Raw genomic sequence first — 22,483 nt, forward strand, 5'->3', positions numbered from 1 at the left:
CACTGCTAAGCACTACTACAAGAATTAAGAATTAATTAGGACAATTTTTTGTCTTTAAATTTGGATTTTCTCAACATGTGACACAGAGCACTGAGCGATTAACTGGCTGATGAATATGATGGCAACAGCCTTACAAAATTCACACTGGACAGCAGACAAAAATTCTTTTTCTTTCTTTCTTACCATTTAATTGACTGTCAGAACAGGATTTTATAATTAATGCACAATACAAACCATGGCACATTTTGACCACTAAGGATATATTGCAGTACTGACAGGTAGTTTTTCCTATGACAATCGCTGTTCTCAGGCTATCACTGATGTGTGCCAAAGATATCTCTTGGCAGAATAAAAAGTAAAAATAAAACTCCCGCCCACCATCACTCCATGTTCCCAATTTGGAATCCTTTGTGGCGTTCTATTCAAGATCCACACGTATCATCTCTCCACATGAGTACCGCTAAAAGGGAAACCCCACTGCCCTCGCAGTCCGTGGAGAAAACAGAAACCAGGTGTAACACTCACACAGGGAGTGCTCTTTTGATAGCAACTGAGACTGTGCCTTTTCCTATGTGTGTGTGGGCAATTAGAATGACAGTGAAGAACGTGCCGGAGCACGGATCACTGTAACTTCTGCTTTTAAGTAGTGGAAAATATGTGACACAGCCTGTCACTGAAGCCAGCTTAATGTTATCTCTTCACTTCCCATGGCACTGTGTACTGGTCTGATATCTGAAGTGCTGGAGTGTGTTAAAGACTGAGAAGAAGCACTGTGTGTATGGAGACAGTTGGAGTGTTGGAAGACATAAGAGTTTTCTGGTCCCAAGTTAGAAATCATCCAGCAAAAAAAAAAAAGAAAAATGCTCATCACTGAAAAGGTTTTATTTTTACACATAAGTCAGACAGATTTTAAATTAATTACTAAAAAATATTCATATTCCATGGAGATGCTTTTAGGTTTTTTTTTTTGGAAAACATGCTTTCCTCCTTTAGAATTAATTTGCACACACAAATCTTCTTTCCGGAAATTTTCTTCAGCACCAAACAGGGTTTTATTTGGAAAACCTATTTCACTGTGTGCTTAAGGAAGTCCCAGTACTGAGGTTTAAGAGTTCTCAAAAGCAGCTGTGATGTCTACCAATAAAATTCACTTGTCAAACAATAACCAAGCATAGATGACATGAAATATTAATTTGATAATCTCTTGTATTAAAAAAAGCTGATGTCTGGCAACTGCTTCTGACATCTCCAATGATGGACTTTACACAAACTGTCTGTCCATGCATTACTAATTCATGTTAACATAACTTTGGCACAAACTTAAGGTGATAATTGCATACTAAGCTTCCATAATTTATTGGCGTATCTGATGTCTCAACCACAACTGGTCATTTTCAAGGCAAAGAAAAAGTTCAACCTACAGTATACGATACAGGTTGCTTTGAAAATGACCATCTGTGGTCAAAATGTCAGTTATACCAATAAATTACGAACGCCTATTGTACGGTTATCTGTATTATTTTCACATAAAATGACAAAGACAGTGATTCCACCCCTCCCTGAAACCCTCAGCAGGATAAGTGATATAGGTAATGGGTGACAGTGAAAAGTGAAAAGTGGCAGAGTTATGGCAATTTGCACAGCTAAACCATCATAGTGAAACCTTGATGTAGAGCCATGAAAAGCAGAACAAAATAACCAGCTTGCTTTCTAAATCACTGGCTACGTCCCTGACATGGCAATTCAATCTGACTTTCAGGCCACGGGATCATTTCTTATAAGAGATGATGACAGCTTGTTTATTGGCCAGGACTGGAGAAGTAGACACATTATGAGAAGCCAACTGATGGTGGTGATAAGGAAAGAAGGTTGGCAGCCCTTGCTTTTCATTTTATCACCTCTATTCACAGAAGTGTAATGTTGGCAAACCAGAACAAAACTATAAATCAACCAGCCAATACTGAAATTATGAAAAGCTGAACTTGATACCAAGACATCAAATGGTTTATTACTTTGAGATACCAGGCACTGCAGGTGCAAAATACTGTATGCAGCTGCTGTCACACTCCAACAAAGCATCTAAACCTTGTAAAACCAGTAACACCTAAACACAAGCTGAGTTTAACATTTTTCACATGAAGATTAATTGACTAATAATGAGGAATATAATACAACTTGTAAAAACAGCTGTATAATGTCTTCTGTGGCTATGAAAGAGCCTTTCACGTTCTAGGAAAATAACATTGACGATGTAATCAGTGTTATCTTTTTTACATTTTTTAGCCAGAAAACAACATTGCAAACTTCAGGTGTGGAGCTGGAAAGCAGTATCTATATATACAGTGGGTACGGAAAGTATTCAGACCCCTTTAAATTTTTCACTCTTTGTGTCATTGCAGCCATTTGCCAAAATCAAAAAAGTTCATTTTATTTCTCATTAATGTACACTCAGCACCCCATCTTGACAGAAAAAAACAGAAATGTAGAAATTTTTGCAAATTTATTAAAAAAGAAAAACTGAAATATCACATGGTCATAAGTATTCAGACCCTGTGCTCAGTATTGAGTAGAAGCACCCTTTTGAGCTAGTACAGCCATGAGTCTTCTTGGGAATGATGCAACAAGTTTTTCACACCTGGATTTGGGGATCCTCTGCCATTCTTCCTTGCAGATCCTCTCCAGTTCTGTCAGGTTGGATGGTGAAGGTTGGTGGACAGCCATTTTCAGGTCTCTCCAGAGATGCTCAATTGGGTTTAGGTCAGGGCTCTGGCTGGGCCAGTCAAGAACGGTCACAGAGTTGTTCTGAAGCCACGACTTTGTTATTTTAGCTGTGTGCTTAGGGTCATTGTCCTGTTGAAAGGTGAAACTTCGGCCCAGTCTGAGGTCCTGAGCACTCTGGAAGAGGTTTTCTTCCAGGATATCTCTGTACTTGGCCACATTCATCTTTCCTTCAATTGCAACCAGTTGTCCTGTCCCTGCAGCTGAAAAACACCCCCACAACATGATGCTCCCACCACCATGTTTCACTGTAGGGATTGTATTGGCCAGGTGATGAGCAGTGCCTGGTTTTCTCCACACATACCGCTTAGAATTAACACCAAAAAGTTCAATCTTGGTCTCATCAGACCAGAGAATCTTATTTCTCATAGTCTCAGAGTCCTTCATGTGTTTTTTGGCAAACTCTATGCAGGCTTTCATGTGTCTTGCACTGAGGAGAGGCTTCCGTCGGGCCACTCTGCCATAAAGCCCCGACTGGTGGAGGGCTGCAGTGATAGTTGACTTTGTGGAACTTTCTCCCATCTCCCTACTGCATCTCCGGAGCTCAGCCACAGTGATCTTTGGGTTCTTCTTTACCTCTCTCACCAAGGCTCTTGTCCCACGACTGCTCAGTTTGGCTGGACGGCCAGGTCTAGGAAGAGTTCTGGTCGTCCCAAACTTTTTCCATTTGAGGATTATGGAGGCCACCGTGCTCTTAGGAACCTTGAGTGCTGCAGAAATTCTTTTGTAACCTTGGCCAGATCTGTGCCTTGCCACAATTCTGTCTCTGAGCTCCTTGGGCAGTTCCTTCGACCTCATGATTCTCATTTGCTCTGACATGCACTGTGAGCTGTAAGGTCTTATATAGACAGGTGTGTGCCTTTCCTAATCAAGTCCAATCAGTTTAATTAAACACAGCTGGACTCCAATGAAGGAGCAGAACCATCTCAAGGAGGATCAGAAGAAATGGACAGCATGCGAGTTAAATATGAGTGTCACTGCAAAGGGTCTGAATACTTATGACCATGTGATATTTCAGTTTTTCTTTTTTCACAAATTTGCAAAAATTTCTACATTTCTGTTTTTTTCTGTCAAGATGGGGTGCTGAGTGTACATTAATGAGAAATAAAATGAACTTTTTTGATTTTGGCAAATGGCTGCAATGACACAATGAAAAATTTAAAGGGGTCTGAATACTTTCCGTACCCACTGTACGAGGCAGTGGGTCTAATGAAAGATACAGTTGCATTATGGTAAATGCAGCATTAGTTGGTTTTGGAGCTTGAAGTACATCAAGGACTAAAAATCAGAATATCCTGGGTTCTACTGCTTTAATTATAACTATTCTTTTTTAATCTGTGATTCATGAGTCCCCTAATTTCAAAGAACTGCAGTACTTCGTGCTGGAATACTCATTTAACAGAACCAGGTCTACATACACCAAATCAAAGAGTAGTGGTGTTTTTATACACAACAGCCTTGTTAACGTACAACTTATATAATGTACAGTATATATTTTTAGTGGAGAGTGCCTACTGTTTTTCTTACCTTGTGTTTTTAAACCAAATGGAGGTAAGCAATTGAGTATTTTTGGTAGACTTCTGAATTTCAGATCAAGAAACATGGGAGCTTTTGGCATGAACCTGTAAAAAGGAAGGTGAAAGAAAGAGAGAGAGTTTTTATTAGCAGAGGATGGATTTACTTTCCTTGTATCTAACCTCCTATGATTAACAATGGCTAATTCTGTTTTTGTTTAGGCACCAAACCTTTTCTCCTTTCCATAGACTGACCTTTTCACTTCTCATGATCCATGTACACACACATTAGCAAGGTAGCCAAAAATAAGCATTTAACAGCTACTGTAAGGCAAGGAAAGAGAAAGAAACTAACCAGTGCCAGTTGCCAATAACAGAGCAGCAAGTTGCCAGTCATCCCACTGCATTAAAAAATAAATTGAGTCTGACCAATGTTTTAATGCCCCTTGAACTTCTTCTTCCAGCATCTCCCTTCCTTATCCTGTGTCTGTGTAAATGTGTGCAGGTCCCTCTTTGATTAATTGCGGCTCTATAATTAAAAAAAGTCATTTCCTCTCAGTCACGCCTATGACCCGAGTGCTGGGTTAGCACAGCACATCTATGAATGTGACTTCAAGATGAATGTGTGTTTTTATGACCTGATGTCAAAAAAAAAAAAAAAAAAAAAAAAAAAAAAAAAAAAAGGATAAAAAAGAGGAGGCGCACAAGAGGAGAGTTGTCTCTTACAATAATATGCACAGAGCACCATAGTTAAACTTCTGCATCCTTAATGTCAGACCTAAATGATTCGGGACAGAAAAGGCACAGATGATGTTAGGCGCCTTCAAAAGATCTATTGAGCTGGTGTGTATTATTTTGTTTGTTATAATTTTTTTTTTTTTTTTCACTATCGGAACCAGACCACCAGCAGCATAGCTACGACATCTTGATGATGGTTGGCAGCCCCACACATACACATTCATGCAAATGGTTGTTCTCTCTAACAATAAATTATGGCTCTAACAGCCAACAGACACTAGACTAGACAGCTAGCAAAGGCATTTTAAACTGTGGAATCAGGAGAGGACACACAAGTATGGTCACACTCCCTGGTTTCTCAGCAGGAATCTTGGATAGCTTGTTACCATAACACTGCTGTGGGTTCACTAGAAATATGGGGAGCTCTGAGGCACAATGACCAAACATGGCTCACATTACTGGGAGGCCTTCCGGATAGCTTCAACCTCTTCCCAGCACCCTAATCGGTCTTCGATACCCTCATTATCCTCCAGCTTTAAAGCATGAGAGCTGAGACTTAACAGGATAAGGAGTATGTCTATCTCTCTCTCCTTCTCACACCACCTGACAGTGGCACACACACCCAAAGACTTCTGTCCTGCCAAAACAAATGGAGATTCATTTAACCCTAGACTTCTAAGGCCATAAGAGGCTATAAATAACAAGAACATTTCGAGTCACTGATCCCTGACCAACAGTCGATCACTGACATCCTGACAGAGCAGAGAGACTGGGGGCTGCTTGCTGTTAAATAAAAAGTAAGGATTCCCAAAAGCCAACAGGCAAGGGATGCATTGTGCTCGTTTCCTTTGCTGGGTCCATCTCTCATTGGCAGTATTTTCTTAACCGTAGTGCTTTAAGTTTACTGCCAACACTTGATTTAGGGCTACAAGAGGGATGGGGTGGGGTGGGGGGAAATTGGGATCTGCAGGGCAAGGGGCTTTAGAGAAGACAAACCTGGAGGAAGCAAGGGTGATTAGAAAGAGCACCACAGGACCTCACTGCTAGAGGTTAAGTTTTCTCTAACAACTGACATGGAGGACACACCTATTTAGACAAAATGCTAACAAGAACATTTAAATGGATTTGCTTTTGCCTGGTAAACATACAAAGCAGGCCGAGATGAAGAGAAGCATATTTATTGGTTGGATCGCTTCCACATAGGACGAATACGAATACACACTCTGCACAAATGTGTATGTTTAACCATGTACTCATGCATACAAACACAGTAACCTAACAAAAATTGCACAATTAATTGTGCTCATTGACCTGTGTGAGACTCAGTTGAAGGTGGTAGTAATCAGAGGGCTCCCAGTGGGGGTTCAGAACTTTGATCAGACACGTGCGGCTGATTAGAGGAAGTTGTTAGGAGGGAGGACATTGTTAACACGTAGCCTCTCAAATAGATACAGGGCAGTTCCACAGAACGATTTTGTCTGTCCAGTTAAACAACGCAGCGGCTTATGGCCAACAATGTGGCTAATAGGGCTGATTAGAGTTATTTGTGTCTAGAAACACACACAGGCATGTCTTTTTAAAATATACCTTATGTCAGATACAGCTAAGAAATGGGGTTGGTGAATATGAATCATTACAAGGTCAAGTGCTGCAGCAATAGTGCCACTGGCTTTTGTTCAGTAATGCAGAAAATTGCCGCTCTTAGCTCTAAGAATTCTAGTAGGACAATGTCCTATAGATTAAGTAGAGATGGGCAGCAAATAGAGGCGCAGAGAAAAATCAAAAGATTCAATGACATCAGAGAGGGCCGTGGAGTACTGTGTGGACTGTGTGAGCTGGGTATCAGGAAGCTCATGATGAGTCAGGACAGGAAGCTACTGGTGCCATTCACAGAGAAAGCCTATAAGGCTCCAGGATATGACAGGAAAGATGGGCGACCTTGTACTCATGTGACAAAGGTTCTTTTGTGTAACAGGGGGATCACAAAGACACAGTTGAGGTTTTGTGGTGAGAGGAAACGATAGAAACATGATTGAAACTGGGGAAGATTGCACAGGAATGTGGGGGCTTCTCTGTTTCTGACTCAAAGCCCCTCAAGGCCACTTTGGTTCAAGCAGTGACATCATGTATCTTGGTATGTTCGAGTAACAGTTTTAGCTTTTCTCCCTCTGACATCTAATTGAAATAGTTTGTTTCTGAATTTTTATGTGGTGCTCTTACGGCATGTTCAAGAGAGTCTGCCTCTAAGTTTAGATAAAGGCACACGTGGCACGTGGGCATCCAATGTATTTCCACCGTGTTTATCTGAAATTACATATTTAAAAAAAAAAAAAAGGCAGTCCCACTCACTTAGGATAGATGGTACTCATCTTGGCTGCTGCATAGCCTGGCTTGCACACTCCTTCGCTGAGGTTGCCATACTTGTATGTCAACTCTGGTGACCTATACATCAGAAGAACAGAGATTAATCAGACACATGATGATAACAGATTATCAATTATACTGACACATTTCAAAGCCTCAAAAAGCTAAGCTTGTCAAACAATGTGCTTGAAATATAGGGAAACTCGTTGCTTCGGAAGTCAAAAAACTCAGCAACGGCTCAGAATATCATGCGTGTGGCCAGACAAAGCAGAGGGGCCTTGTTTAAATAATCACACTGGCAGTGCTAAAACTAGAAACTCCCAATTATTAGCATGATCATTAATATCCTGATGAATGCCATCAATTTAGTTCAAATAAACAGGGAGAAGGGAGAGAGGGGCCTTATCACGGCAGTTTAAAGCAACAGTGTCAAACCCATTGAGAGAATTATACACACATCAACAGACACGCTGACACAAAGATAGCTGCATTATGATTCAAGGTAGGATGTTTCTCTCGCTGACAAACCGCAGCCGCTCCAGATTAATTGGCTGAAGGTTTACATTTTACTGTTCCATGTTTTCCCATTGATCAACCAGAATCTGCAGGAATAACTATTCACTGAAACAAACTGTAAAACTTATCTAAACTAATGGGAGTCAGGGTCTAACTGGTAATTCAGCTGTTCTAACTATAACAAGTAGGAAATATCCCAAGCAGTAGATGATGGAGAATTGCTGAATGTATTACGTTAACTGGCATTTAAAGCACGTGTTTACTAAAAAGAAATGTACTCACAGTTTTGTGTCCAGTTGCAGCACAAAGCCCTGTTTATCATACACTGGAAAAGAAAGATAAAAACAGACACAGAAATAAACTGTTAGCACACAGGTATACAATGGATGGACAGAAAGTATAGCTTCTTTGTCGTGGAAATGTTATACAGTTGAATCATAAGCATCAGTCACCCCATCTAATAATTTCAACTATCAGCTCATTAGCTGTAGTTGTAAACACTGTGTGCATTATTCACTGGGGAATGGCAAATGTAAAATTAAAAGCATTAGAATTTGTGACCAAACAAGCAAAGTTTTGGAGAAGCCAGCCAAAACAATCTGTTGAGTTTAAAATAAAGTTAGGAGATCACCTATGGCAGCAAAAGCGGAAGCCAATAGGTGCCTGGCAAAGCGTTGAAGTAGAAGACAAAGAAGCAGAGAAAATATTTAGGGTGAAATTGAGAACTGATTCTTGAATTATGGCACTAATGTATCTACTGCAGCCTTATCATGATGCAAACAGGGTCAAGAAAAGCTTAACATATAAATTTCTGTCTGTGAAATAGTGCATTAGCAGGACAAAGCACTATGTTTACATGGGCATCAGCTGAAAAGTAGGAAAAGCACAGTGTTACTCCTGTAGTTGTGGATCTTGTCTTCACAGAGAAGCTGGAGGAGAAAGATAAAGAAAAGGACAATGGGAATGCATGACGACTGGTTAGATAAGGATCCAAGCACTGCCCTGGAGGATGGGGATTTTGCTGTAGCAGCCAAGATGAGTGAATATGATTGTGTGTGTGGGCATGATGATTGTGTTGAGAAGCATAAGGAAGCCAGAGGGCTGAGTTGAAGACAACAGCTTGGGAGAAATCAAAGCAGCAGGGTCCTACTGATAGGACAAATGCTGGTCTCTGGAACCTTACAGTTTCATGCACCAAAACTCCTGCAGACTGCTTCACCTGCCAACCATGTGTTCCCAAATCATGACAACAGAGGGCAGTGTTGTATCACACTGCAGCTTCATGTAGAGGGCAATGACTGAGCAGATACTCAACTCCTTACTTGCTGTTGTGTGTTGTACCAAATTCAGTATTACTGTGATGACATGATTTTACTTTGACAAACTGATAACAACAGTTCATGTTGCCAAAGCTGGATAACTATACTACAAAACGAGCGTCCCTATCTAAATGTGGCTGCTGAAGTATTGCAGGGTTTTTTTTGCTTCCGTCTTTTTCTCTGAGGGAGAGCAGGGGTGGGCAGGGGTTTGGTTGGTGGGGCTGCAGATATACCTGAGCCTACTGTTTGTCCCACGCTGATGTCTGTTTCCACCTCTGAAACATAAAAGGGTCAGTTAGCACTGTTCTAGGTCAGTCTCATATGGCAGAATTGGACTTGAAAACACAGCCAACTGCAAATGTCAGTCATTTCATAATAAAAAGAAGAAAAGGAAAAGGAGAGATTAGTAGCTTTAATTCTTGTAGGTTGATTTATAATTCTAACCTCCAGTCCTTATTTAAGACGAAAAGCCCAGTGAGGTGGAAAATTAACAGCAGGAAGCCCATGTTTTGTTTTTGCAATTATTATAGCAGTGAAATAGTGAAAGTTGCCCATAAGGACTGAATGAGTAAATGAGCACAAATATGTCAGATAATTAACAAACATAAAAATGATCATAGATGGATGAAAGGGGTAAAAACGGAAAGCTTTCATTGTCGAGTTAGCAAAGATTTATACGGCACGAAAAACCTCAACAGACCAATTAAAAAAAAAAAAAAAAAATCAGCCGCTCTACAATAGTCACCCCACCCCAGTATATACGGGCAGAGTCTCAGTGCCGCTACCTGTAATGCTTTTCACTTCAGCACCTTTAGTCAGGACTACAGCTGTCGCTTCTGCATCACTCTCTGTAAACGAAAAGGGGGTGAGACACTGAAATAAGATCAGAATTACTGTAAACCTGTGGAAGCAACTCAACCACACAACTATTGACCAAGACCAAAGCACTAGAATATAGATAGAATATAAAATATGCTTTCAACATCAGCTCCAACAAAACACAGTGGCAGTGGACAAAAACAGATGCAAACAAACAAAAGGCATACACAGACATAAAGAAGCCAAAAATATCAAAGGGATCATGCTGATACTCCTAATGTGCATCTACCATCACAATTTCATTCATACACTATAGCAACTCACTTGACTTAATGTGAACAAGCTTAAAGTCATGTTTATTTTGATTAGATTTTGGGACCTACTACATATAATCTGACAAAAAACTCTGCTACTGAAAACTGCTGTACAAAACTACTTGTTTATGAGACTTAGTGAACACAGCAGAGTTTCTGGTAGCTCAAAAACCCCAGTTAGTAATCCTCAAACTCTGTTCCAGTCGAAAGCGTACAGGCATTACAGCTCCGCAGACAAGGGAACACAATCCCTGATGTGGAAAACAAAGCTGGGTTCAAGAATATTTAGAGCAGGCTCTTTGAGCAGCCACTGATCTTATTTATAATGAAGCACTGAAAATAAAAAGAGGAACGAAAATCCCATTTTAAAAATATATATATATAATTTAACATCTGAACTGGAGTTCCTGATACTAGCTGTTATGAAGCTCTGAAAAGACAGTGAATGTATCTGTAGCTGCATTACACACCACAGCTTCGGCAAGGTTGAAGCTGACAAGTTTCAAGTCTCACAGTTTTTTTTGGAATGGCTGTGTCATGTCAGGGTAGCCTCAAAACCAAAAAAACAAAGGGTCTTGAAAAAGTTATGCTGTGGAAATCTTGCACAAAAGCAGTTAGCCACACAGCATGTTAGGCCATGCCGGATGAAGAAAGCTCAAGCTACAATTTAGTGTCTATGACAGGAGTGGGCACTGAGGGGCCACAGCTCTGTTTTCCAACTATCCCTGCTGTTTATCTGGATCGGGTGTGTTCCTCCATTAAGAAGCTGGAAGATACCACTTCACTTTGTCTTCCCCCACTCCCCCCTCATCTGAGACGCTATCTTCCAGCTGACTGACTCAGAAGCAAACATTTGCTAAAAGTTCTCCACCAATTCTGAATTGAAATGTAAAAACAAAAGGCAAAAAGGGAAATTAGATCTTTCCCCTATTTTAAATCAATTGACAACAAAACTGTTCCATATAAAGATTCTTTACTGAGATTTTGCTACCAGTAACTTCACAAATAAATCGTGGCAATGATCTTGCATTGTCCCACATCTAGAGTCCAACCGATATGGATTTTTTGGGGCCGATGCCAGGGGGGGGAAAAAAAAAAAAAAAAAAAAAAAATCAGGTATCTATATATCGGCCGATATTATTTATGTGTATATTATAGTGCAGTACCAGTCAAAAGTTTGCATACACTTGCACAGGCAATGGAAATTCAATTCATGTGTCCGAACTTTTGACTGGTACTGTATATAGAATACAGTATATATAAACATAATATATATACATAAAAGCATTTTAAACACATATTAAAAAATGTTAATAATCGCCGGCATATTCGCCAATACCGATATATCTGCGATAGGCTCATATCGGCTGACAAAATCGGCAAAACGATATATCAGTCAGGCTCTACCCACATCCATCATCAGTTGGATGGAGTTTGCTCTTAGGACCCTATACAATATTGGTCATGTATCCTACTGTATATGCCAATGGTTCCATAATTTGGTTATGTGATATGTGGCTGAAGGTTCTGGAAAATGTCCAATATGTGGATCTTCTTCAAATTTGTTCCTTGCAGCCCTTATCTTGCAAGAAGTAGGACAAAATTATTGTGTGAAGTGCTTCATTTCAAAAGTTTCAAACAAGTTGTTATCAAGAGTCAGGTTTAAAGGGGATCCTGGAGCCGATCCCAGCTGACAAAACAGTTATTCCTGCGCTGCTACATTTAGAAAAGTCTAAGAAATCTTTGCTGTATACTTGTAAAGTGAAAAAATACATGATTACAGGTCATTTACAACAGCTGTATTAAAATGGGATATTCTGATGCTCAAAAGCACCATTGGCACCAATGGTTAACGGGTTTGCAGTGTCAGCTACAACAATTCGTGTCAATATGTGTGAGCACCCTTAATGAGAAAAACCTAAAGCTAAATGCCTTGGATGAGAAAGAGAAAACTCTTTAAAAATAACACTGTCATAGTGGTGTAAAATAAAAGAAACTGTAAAACATATTACTACAGGAAACACCACATGATCATCACCACAAGGACAGAATTTAGCATCAATCACTCAGGTTATTACTCCAACAAGTCCAGATAAACATGCTACAGGACATGGCACAAATCTTCTTGTTGTGGTGACAGTCTAGTAGATTTGTACACAGCAGCTGGTTAAACCTTGTCAAATGCACGACACATAGACACTTTCTACAGCTAGATAACAGCTTGTCAGGGCAAGGGCTTGTTGAAAATACAACCAACACAAGCTACAAGGCTTCCATATTAATAAGGCTCATTGCTCAATGCTAAGTACATAGATTTTTCACCTTTACATTCCCAATGCTTTTAAAACTTGTTTCTGCTACAAGAAAAAGCAATTTAAGGCCCAAAAGACAGTCTTATACTAGCACAACAAAGGAATGAAGGCATGGCAGCAAAATGGGTAGAGTATAACTACAGGGATTTTTTTTAAATTATGCATAGGATGAACAGGTTATAAGCGTCTAATGCTCCATTTGTCCTGGTGCAGTCACTGACTATTATTAGAAGTGAAGAATGACGAAGGGAGATAATCCAGATTTCATCCTCACAGTGAGACAGCATAGTTTATCTGACCAGGGTATAGGGCAGGAGAGACGATCCACATGCTCATCTTTCCCTTTTGACACCGTCTGACCCAAACATCTGGCATCCCAGTACTGCACAAAGCCAATATTTCTCACTGCTGCTAAGACTCGTCTCCTTTATGTGTTGTTGAACTATGTGCTGGGGAAACAAATATGCCTCAGTCTTTTGGCTTTCTTCACATCAAAGGGTATCACTCAGTGGATACAATGAACTGACTAACATTTCAAATCCCGTGCAAGTGACAGTACAAGGATAGAAGCCTTTTACATCACATATTCAGATGTATGAATGCTAGCGCTGAATTTAGAGACAATACTGAAAGAGTGCTGCAGCCTAATGTCGTTCTGACAATTGCTGTGATATGGAGGACAGCCTATATTATCCGCTGATCAGTGACGCAACACACAGAAAGAGAACATTTCACAATTCAGTAACAAAAGTCTCTGAACACCGTTCTTCAAAAAGACATTCCCTCAGTTGGTGTTTTGGTGGTGGAGAGTATGGAGCTCCAATATGTTCATAATTAAATAAATAAATAGGACTCCAACGCTTATTTGAATAAATATATACAAATTTATAATATGATCAAAACACTAAAATAAAACATATATTCATAATTTATCTCATTGTGAAGAAATTGTTTTCATTATGTTTTTAAAAAATGAGCTCATTATTAGTTATGTAAGTTGTTAGTTTGTCCTGTTTGCAAGAAAAAACCTATTTTATCATGCTTGTTTTCATAAGTTTATTCAAGTTTACCTATAAGCGTTTAGTGCAAAACCCTATTTTAAATTCCAACAATTTGCTTTTTTGAATGTTGTTTTTCCAGTATTAGTTTTATTTCACACTTGTTTTGCTTTTTTTTTTTATAAAGCCATTTCTTTGTGTAATAACTCTCAATCATATGTCACATGTTGGTTTTTTTCCCCCCTTAAGCCATCTTTTGGAACTCCACAGGGAGTGCCATCTACTACATCTACTTAATTCTTCAATCTGCTTAAGTATTCACACAGGTTTCTGTTGTGGTTGAATATGGTAGATGAAATGCAACAGGTTGCTTTTACAGGCTAATACTTGCACTACCAGCACCTGGCACATAATCCATCTAAAAAAAAATCTGAAGCCCCATTTCTCCTCACAGTGAAAGTAATAACACTAAGCCTGAAGAGCATTTGAGATTCCTAAGTGATTTATATGAACTATACTCTGTCACAGTGCAGTGTTTATCTCAATGGCGTGAACATCTAAGGGGGTGAAGTAATGACCTGAATGAAGCTTATAAGTGAGTCAGTTGATAATCAGTCCTGAGGGTAGAGTGGTGTAAACTTTACTCCTACCCTCAACATGTCATCCTGAAACATCATGTTGATTGCAAGAAAAACACTCCTAACAGCTTCAACCGGTGCTCTACATAGCCATATTTTTGTTCCACACAAGCAGGCGCTGAGAAAGAGCAGACTTGACAGGAATGGGTGCATTAACCTTTTCAAGAGTACTCAAAAATGGCTAGCATACTAGGTAAATGAAAAAAAAAAAAATTACCTCTCCAGTTCTAAAGCAAAACTTTACATCAGACTCAGTGCGAAGATATCAGCGACGATGACAGAGGACATAAAGATTATTTCCCATGCTTACACCCTGCGCAACGTGGTGTCACTCCAGGCTCTCAACTTGTTTCAGAACATGCACACTTTGTGTTTTCTATGCCCGACACTGCTCACTCTGAATATTTTCCCAGAAAAATACCCTCCAGGAGCCACTCCAGCAGTTTCCCATTATTAAAGAGAAATCTTCTAGCCCCACCTACTGGATTCAAACAGCTGCTTCAGGAGTCCCACACTGTGACATAAGTTTCCTCCTCCATCAACAACAAAAGATGTTTTTCTTTCTTACCGAGCCAAAAACTAAGAGTATATAAACATCTAAGTCCCTTATCAATACTTTTCTAAACATGAACTCAAAAAGACAGGATTATTCCATGACTAAAAAAAATCAGTGAGACATATGTGTATACCAGATGAGATTTAAGTAGACAGTAGAAGACACGAACTCTCAGTATGATTTAACACAGGCTGTGAAACTGCAGCTTACGTTTTGTGCGTTATGGTTCAACATCTATGTGTGGAAATTAAAACATCATTTCCTCCTTTCTAGAAATGAGAGCGATGAGTTAGTAAATGGGTTATATAAGACTAAGGCAGAAAATGTCTTCATCCATAGCCTTGGTGCATGGGTGTCACTATATTTCTATCTGAGTCAACCCAACTGGGTAAAACCACTGGTTTTAAGTAGCAGAGAGAGAGCAACTAGCACAGGATGTACAACAAAACATTATTAGCCTCTTCCACCAACATCCTGTGCTCTCGTGATGTGAAAAAATAATTTAATATCAAACAAACCAACACGCATTTGGCACATGGTCAGAGAGACTAGCATTTCAAAAAACAGTGAAACTAATGGTCAGGTAACAAGCAGTCAGCACAGAGAAGCAGGTAGCAAAATAGACAGACATGCTCAATAAAAACAGATAAAACATGCTGGGTTTCAAAAGAACTTGTGACTGTGGTAGATGGATGATCAGGTGATGAATAAATGTTACAACCAGTTAGACTGGAGATTTCACTTACGAGGCTTCTGGCCCCACACATGTAGCTTCCAGGAAGAGTAGTAAATAAAGCCTAGGACTAGCATGGGGCACAGGACGAACAGCAGCTTGTGTGTGGGCTTCATTGTCTTCAGTCATTCACATGGCACCATCCAGCTCATCACCTGGAATGACAAGAGATGAGAGGGACACTGTATTTACACAACCCCACAGACAAATTCATCTGCCAAGAGCACGAACACAACACAAAACAAACAAGGCAGCAACACACAGTGAGAACAAAAACGAACACACACACATGAAAGACTGGGGACAGGGTGATGGTAGAAGAATGATTAAGAGAGCTATGGAAATATAACCATGGCAAAATATAACGTGGGTAAAACATATGGGATGAAAGGTAGTTTTATACTTTTGGTTCAAAATTTATCAAGGTTGAATTTCAAATCTCTTACACTGGTTACATCATCTCCTTCATGTAACGTGTGGGCAATAGACTCCAAATGCAATTAAAAAATTACAAGATTTAAAAAATATATATATTTCCACATATTTCTTCCCCTATTTCTATTTATTTAATTATTTATTTATGTATTTTATGGGGAAGCTCAACAAGACTCTCAAATCGAAGAAGCATAAAGAAAGACATGGTGCTTTGTTTTGGTTAAACAACAGACATGACACTGAGTAGTGATGACGGCTACACTCTTATCAACTGTCCAAGTGTCCGTTAGACACCCTTCTCATAAACAACAATGTTGTCTCTAGTTTACAAGAAACCACCCCCCTGCTGTAACAGAAAGGAAGTCAGTTGATGATAAAGGGATATCAGTAACTATGCTGTTGGTTGATTCACTTGACAGCAAAGAACAACATACATCTTCCTTTAGTCCATCTCGGCTCTCTGCTAATGGTCACTGACGTGCCTCAGGAAGACAAGATCTAGATAAGGACCATCCAGACTTTGCGTATACTGAAACCAGGAAAACATGTCCCACTATACATGGTGAATAATGCCCAGCCTTGATGTCACCTGCCAGCAGGCAGGACAGCCCATTAGTCATCATCTGTGTGGCCTGGCCGCTGTTTTGAACAAACTGTCAATGATCTGGAGTCTTCGATCGTCTAATGGACTGTAACCCTGTGCTGTGCAATTGCTTTGAACCACAGACAGTATTTGTCTCAACACAATCTGCAGCTTTCATTAAGAAAATGGGCCCTCCTGAAACACAAAAAAATCCAGTGCGGAATTTCTCAGATGTGACATATCACATTTTTGTTCTGGGGAGAACAGTTCTTTCTGAGAACTGCTAGAGGCAGATGCAAATGAGGGACTTCACTGATATTTAATACAGGAAGGTGTCTGGGCAGTCAGATGAGGCTGTAATGCAGCAGGTTATTCAAAACTTTAGATTGGGTTATACTCCACGAGGCAACCAGAGCTTTCATCAAGCAACTTGACCATACTTTATAACCTAAGATCAAAAGCAAATTAGTCAACAATAATTTAAGATTATAGAATAATCTTAAAGTTGTCTGACTCTTTTACAGCCTATGTTTGAAAACAGATTCCTGTGGTTTACATCATCGGCTGTGTAATTAGCAGTGTGTCCAGACAGCCCATACACAAACATGTCCTGTCCTGTCCACTCCAGGTATGGGGCTTTTAGGCCTCTTGCCACATAACATGACCCGAATAAAAGCAAATTACAACCAACATTTATTCGTCACGGTGAAACAGCGAAATTGTCCATTTCGAAGCCGAAAACTGCAGCGCAGAGTCAGGGCTCTGAGCAGCAACGTTACGGTCTGTGTCGGCTGGAAAAGCGCTTTATTTCAGCTCATGTCGAAAGGTCTGGGCTTTGCTTTGCCTGGTGTTTGGTGTAGTTTCCCTGGCGGCCCCTGTGACCGGTTTAATGCGGACCAAGTTTACCGGAGCTCAAAACAAACATAACGGAACTTTGCGGCGCAGAAAATGATCGTTAGCAGCTCCGGACTGTGCTCACAGCTACGGGGGCTAGTTAGGACCATACCTCAGGATGGGTCTTATTTTCAAGGCTCCCCCTCAGTTGTAAAAGGCCACCCTGGACATTATAGCTGGATTTTTCCACCCAGCTCAGGTCAGCACTGTAGGGAAAGCGGCGGGGATCAGCGTTAGCCGTCACACCGTTAGCTATGGTTAGCTAAGCCGCTTCGCTGGCACAGACGTTTGCCTCGGTCCCGTCTTCAGGCCTGCACCCCAGCTACACACCACTGGATCACAAACTGGTGCGGGCAACACATGTATGTACGAAAGTGTGTCACAACACAGTGACTGAGGCAACGTTACCGACGAGCGCTACAAGACCCCCCCCCCCAAACCACGAGTAGCCAGATTATCTACAACCATCAAGACACCGCGGAGCAACAGACTGAGACCATTATTACCAAACATTACCTTACCTTTCCTTTCCTCGGAGTCCTCCAAAACCAAACCGGCCTTAGTATGAACACTGGATCGGTCGATAAAACGACCGTGTCCTCCCTCCGCTCCAAGCCATGTTGATGAGATCTGTGAAAGTACCCAGGCTTTGTAAACACAAGGCAGCCAGCCTGCCTGCGTGCTTCCCCTGCCGATTTACCAAGCCCAGTTCTCGTCAAGACTGGCAGGAGGAAAACGCACCCCCCCCCATCACAACCACCACCAGCAGCAGTTTATTGGATTACAGCAGCACAGTTTGCCTCCGACAGTCTGTGTAGTTGTGAGACCCCTCCTGATTTAGCAGAGCTGAAAAGGAATGCACCTTTTCATCAGCTCATCGCTGCGCATTGTACCCGAGCGTGTTTCTGCAGCTACAGCCAGCAGCAGTCATAACAATCTTACAGCCTAGAGCCCATTGAGCTCCACAACTGTGGTGACTCTCGTCTCAAATCCAAAGACATGACAGGTTATTTGTGAAGTCAGAAAAAAAAGCCTGTTTTAGATTTAAGTCCATCTTGTACTTTACTCCACTTGTCTCAATTAGTGCCCTTCAATATACTGACTGTCAGTGTATGGTCTAATTATAGACAGCACCATCAGTGACTCCTTCCTGATCTGGAGTGTTTCCTGAAAAGTGTATATCTATGTATCCCTAAGGAAATAAACATTAGCTGCACAGTTATATGCCTGTATAGTTTATTCCCATCCCTCCCCTGATGACCATGTTCCTGTTCATAAACCACAGTGCCTGTTATTTAGATTTGTGTGTGACTGACTGACACCAAATATCCGTGGAGCTGTTTTGTTTTGCTTTGTTTTCACTGTCATAATGAAGTCAGATAACTCCAGTGTTTAAGTTGAATTGAAAAAAAAAAAGTTTTTTATTGAACATCTGTGAAAAGAATTCAAAACAATGAATTTAAACACTTGTAAAAAGTAAAGATATTTTAAAAATCCAATGATGTATCAAGTATGACTGCACCAAGTATAATACGGTGACACCAACAAGATCCACTGTCGCTGAGGACCCATCATTCATGCAAGAAAACAGGTTATGCATTCATACAGGCTGCCATACATAAAGCAAAAATAAAAACAAACATTTTCATGTATGAGAAGTATTTAAAGCTGCTGTCCGGAAGCTTATACTCACACAGTATTTGCTCTCTACATAAGATTGTATCTCACATTTTAGATGCCAGATAGATGTGACATCTCCCCTTGCTCTTAAAATGACTGTTATTTCAGTTCAGAGAAAGTTGATGTGCAATCACCATAATTTTGAAACGAACTGACGCTTTGTGGCTGATCCTATGTTGTAAAGTGCACACGAAATACAAGCTGTCTGCTCATGAGCGTACATGTACGGTCAAGCACAAGTACTAGTTGCCGCTGTCTTTGTAAACACTTTTACTGCAAGCACCAACGTTAAGGCAGTGTGTAGGGGAGTGTAGCAGACTGATATAATCATAAAGCAGCCACTATGACTCCAAGGAACAGAAGTACTGATTTTGAATAATTTAAGCAGCTAAGATGCTTAACAAACATGGGCCCTGAACACCTTGTATGTTATCCTCAATCCCTGATGCACTTTTACCCTATTGTGTGGCTGCTCATAGAAGATTGTTATATGGTAGTATATCCATAGTCCTGTTCTTCTCACCTGCTCGAGTTACTCTGTTAATTCAGTTATCTTCTAGGAACTTGTGTTTTATTTGTGCCCTGACATTCACAAGGTCTCCTATACTACCTAAGCGGTTGTTGGGCTAATAGCCAAGGTGGGAGAGTGTGGGGGGGTCTTCCGTTTTTTGCCCTGCAAAGAGCGTGGCAGAGTAGCATACCGATCTATTAATATTGAATCAAGAGGAAACACAATCTGCTCACCCACTGTTCTCCATCTGGGGTCAGGGGATTAGCAGGAGCCAGGAGAATCAAATACATACACAAGCAATGACACGCATTGCACGGTTGAAGTGTTCCAGAGTTATTGGCTTTTTTTTTTTTTTTCAGAATTTTCAAAGTCCAAAGTTTCCACCTTTGGACTGAAGCAAATGCTTCTGAATGAATTTCCCATTTAATTTGTTCATTTACCATATTAGACACCATTTTTTTCAATCCACTTATTTAGCACTTTCCCAAACCCTATAAAGTAAACTCTCATTCCTCCTTCATCAAAAGAAGTAAAAGTTTTGATTTAGAGTTGTAATAACTGACATTTGTGTAATTTACCGTCTTTGCACGGCAATAATTCCAACTGATACAGAAATTGATGTTACACTGTTGTCATCTATTACTTAAAGGAATAGAATAATAGGCATTTTTCAGAAATATGCTTTTTCCCCACTTTCTATTAAAAAAAAGGACTCTTTTCCTCTCTGATTCTTCTCATTTAACTCTCAGTAAAAGACCGAAGAGCAGAATGGCAGTAGAGCCAAATATGACAAGTTGATGCAGGAAATAGGAACATCTTTTAATGTCACTGTCAATGACTGAGTCAGATGTTATTTTTTATACATGCCATAAAATTTCCAAATTTCTGTTTGACCTTTAAATGGCAGTTATGAAGATGAGTTTAGGAGATGACTTGCAAAGCAGCAGTCAACATTCAGGTAAAGACGATCAGCAAAAGGGAGAACCTGGCAGTGATGTTCTTTCCCCTGTCTCTTTCTATCTCATACCTTTATCTGCTCTCTCCAATTCCATTACATTTTATCTAGTTCATGCATGACTTCATCAAACCCACGTCCCAGCTGAAGTAAACACAAGAAAGCTGGGGTTGTGGTTATTCAGCAATAAATGAAAATTCTAAAATACTAAATTACTGGACATGAATAACTGAATATAAATTGATTTTTTATGGACAATATTGCTTACAGAGGCACTTTCTACCTTCTTGGAGTGCAACAGGGACCTTATTTTAAGCCCCACTAGGCCAAGGTCATGTATTCATCCTTGGCCCACTGATAATTCCTGTTTTTGTTATGAGCGTATGTTTATATTAGTGGAGATATTTTATCTTAGGTGACAGATTATACGGAAATACATCCTCACGCAAACAGAGCAGCAAACATTACATGTCCATGCTACAAAAAAATTGGATGCCAGAGGGTGGTGTGCATCATTTACGCTTTAAAAATTGCCTCATGCCCTTCTTAATTTAATCTTACCTGACGGCGCAAGTCTCAGTAAATATATTATTACGTGAAAGACACCTTTGTGGTGAGGATGTGGTTTAAGATTAGGTCCAAACAAAAAATATGATTCTTCTTTTAAATTTGAAGTTGTCTAATACATTTTGTTTGTTCATAAAATAAAAAATAATTCAGACATTACCTTTTATTCTGCAGTGGTCAAATCATTCATCCAGATTGTTAGTATCAAACAGACAGAAGCTCTACTGAAAGTCTTGGCCAAGTGATTTAACACTCACAACGAGCAACATTTCTGTAAGATAGGTCACTGTCCTATTTGTGCACTATGTAAACATTTGTTAAACAGTAACAGGGAGAATTTGAACAGCTAAATGGTGACATAGTTTATCCCAATTAGTCCACAGTTGTACTGGTGGGCAATTGTTTATCCAGTGACTAGATAGGTAGCAAAAGTTTTTATGTCTGTTATATTTTTTAACCAATGGCAAAATCTCCAGAAAAAAGAAGCTGTTATCTGACCAATATTATTTCATAACACATGTCTGAGGGGTCAGATGCAGCACAGGAAAGGGAGAGAGATAAAAGGATACATTTGGTATGACCGTTGTACCAGAAGGTTTGAAAGCATACTGCAAGTTTAATATTAGTCTCTAATTCTAGGTCTATCAGATAAGTGTAAATACTCTATGCTCTGTGTATAATGTGATGCCCCTTGTATCAATTATTTATTGAATCAAAAGTGTCTCTTTCTCTGTGCCATTAGTCAATATGTACATGTATTTACAGTTCCATACAGTGTCGAGCATTTAACTTTTGCTGCGCAGACAGAAGGAGGAAGCGCTGTAGTTGCTCTTGTGAGTGCAGACCATGTGACAAAAAGCCTTTCCAGGGTTGATCCTCACAAAGCAGCAGGACCAGACAGAATCCTGGGTCCTTGCATTTCTCTGCCCCACATAGACATCCCTTCATGCTTTAAGTCAACCAATATCATCCTGGTGCCTGAGAAATCGGAATGACCACTGCTCCACAGCACTCAAACATATCAGTATGAAGTGCTTCAAGAGACTCAACCTGAGCACATTAAGGCCAACCTCTTCATCACACTTAAATTCTAGTCCGGCAATTATGCTGTAACATCTGCCCTCCATCTAGTCCTATCACTCTAGGAAAAAAAGAATGGCTGTGTCAGGATGATATTTGTTGACTTTAGGTCAACATTCAACACAATTATCCCACCACGCCTTATCATGAAGATGAGATAGCTACGCCTCAGCATCTCC

At 40.1% G+C, this 22,483-nt stretch overlaps 1 protein-coding gene across 6 annotated transcripts in view; it reads right to left on the reverse strand.

The window, feature by feature from the left end:
- Positions 1-19,325, reverse strand: part of st3gal3b (ST3 beta-galactoside alpha-2,3-sialyltransferase 3b) — a 38,012-nt gene extending 18,687 nt beyond the window's left edge. The window contains exons 1-7 of one of the 6 annotated variants that reach the window (XM_026313060.1): positions 19,205-19,325; positions 15,613-15,754; positions 10,015-10,077; positions 9,463-9,504; positions 8,193-8,235; positions 7,380-7,472; positions 4,306-4,400 (exon numbers count right to left, since the gene is read on the reverse strand). In XM_026313060.1, the coding sequence (XP_026168845.1) occupies positions 4,306-4,400; positions 7,380-7,472; positions 8,193-8,235; positions 9,463-9,504; positions 10,015-10,077; positions 15,613-15,715 (439 nt within the window). In that variant the 5' untranslated portion in view covers positions 15,716-15,754; positions 19,205-19,325. Of the gene's footprint in view, positions 1-4,305; positions 4,401-7,379; positions 7,473-8,192; positions 8,236-9,462; positions 9,505-10,014; positions 10,078-15,612; positions 15,755-17,623; positions 17,823-18,032; positions 18,652-19,204 lie in introns of those variants that run through there. The other 5 variants (XM_026313058.1, XM_026313059.2, XM_026313061.1 and 2 more) reach the window with 5 other exon arrangements.
- Positions 19,326-22,483: the final 3,158 nt, after the last annotated feature.

This window comes from Mastacembelus armatus, chromosome 17 (assembly GCF_900324485.2).
Source record: "Mastacembelus armatus chromosome 17, fMasArm1.2, whole genome shotgun sequence".
In the NCBI taxonomy this organism is placed as follows: Eukaryota; Metazoa; Chordata; class Actinopteri; order Synbranchiformes; family Mastacembelidae; genus Mastacembelus; species Mastacembelus armatus.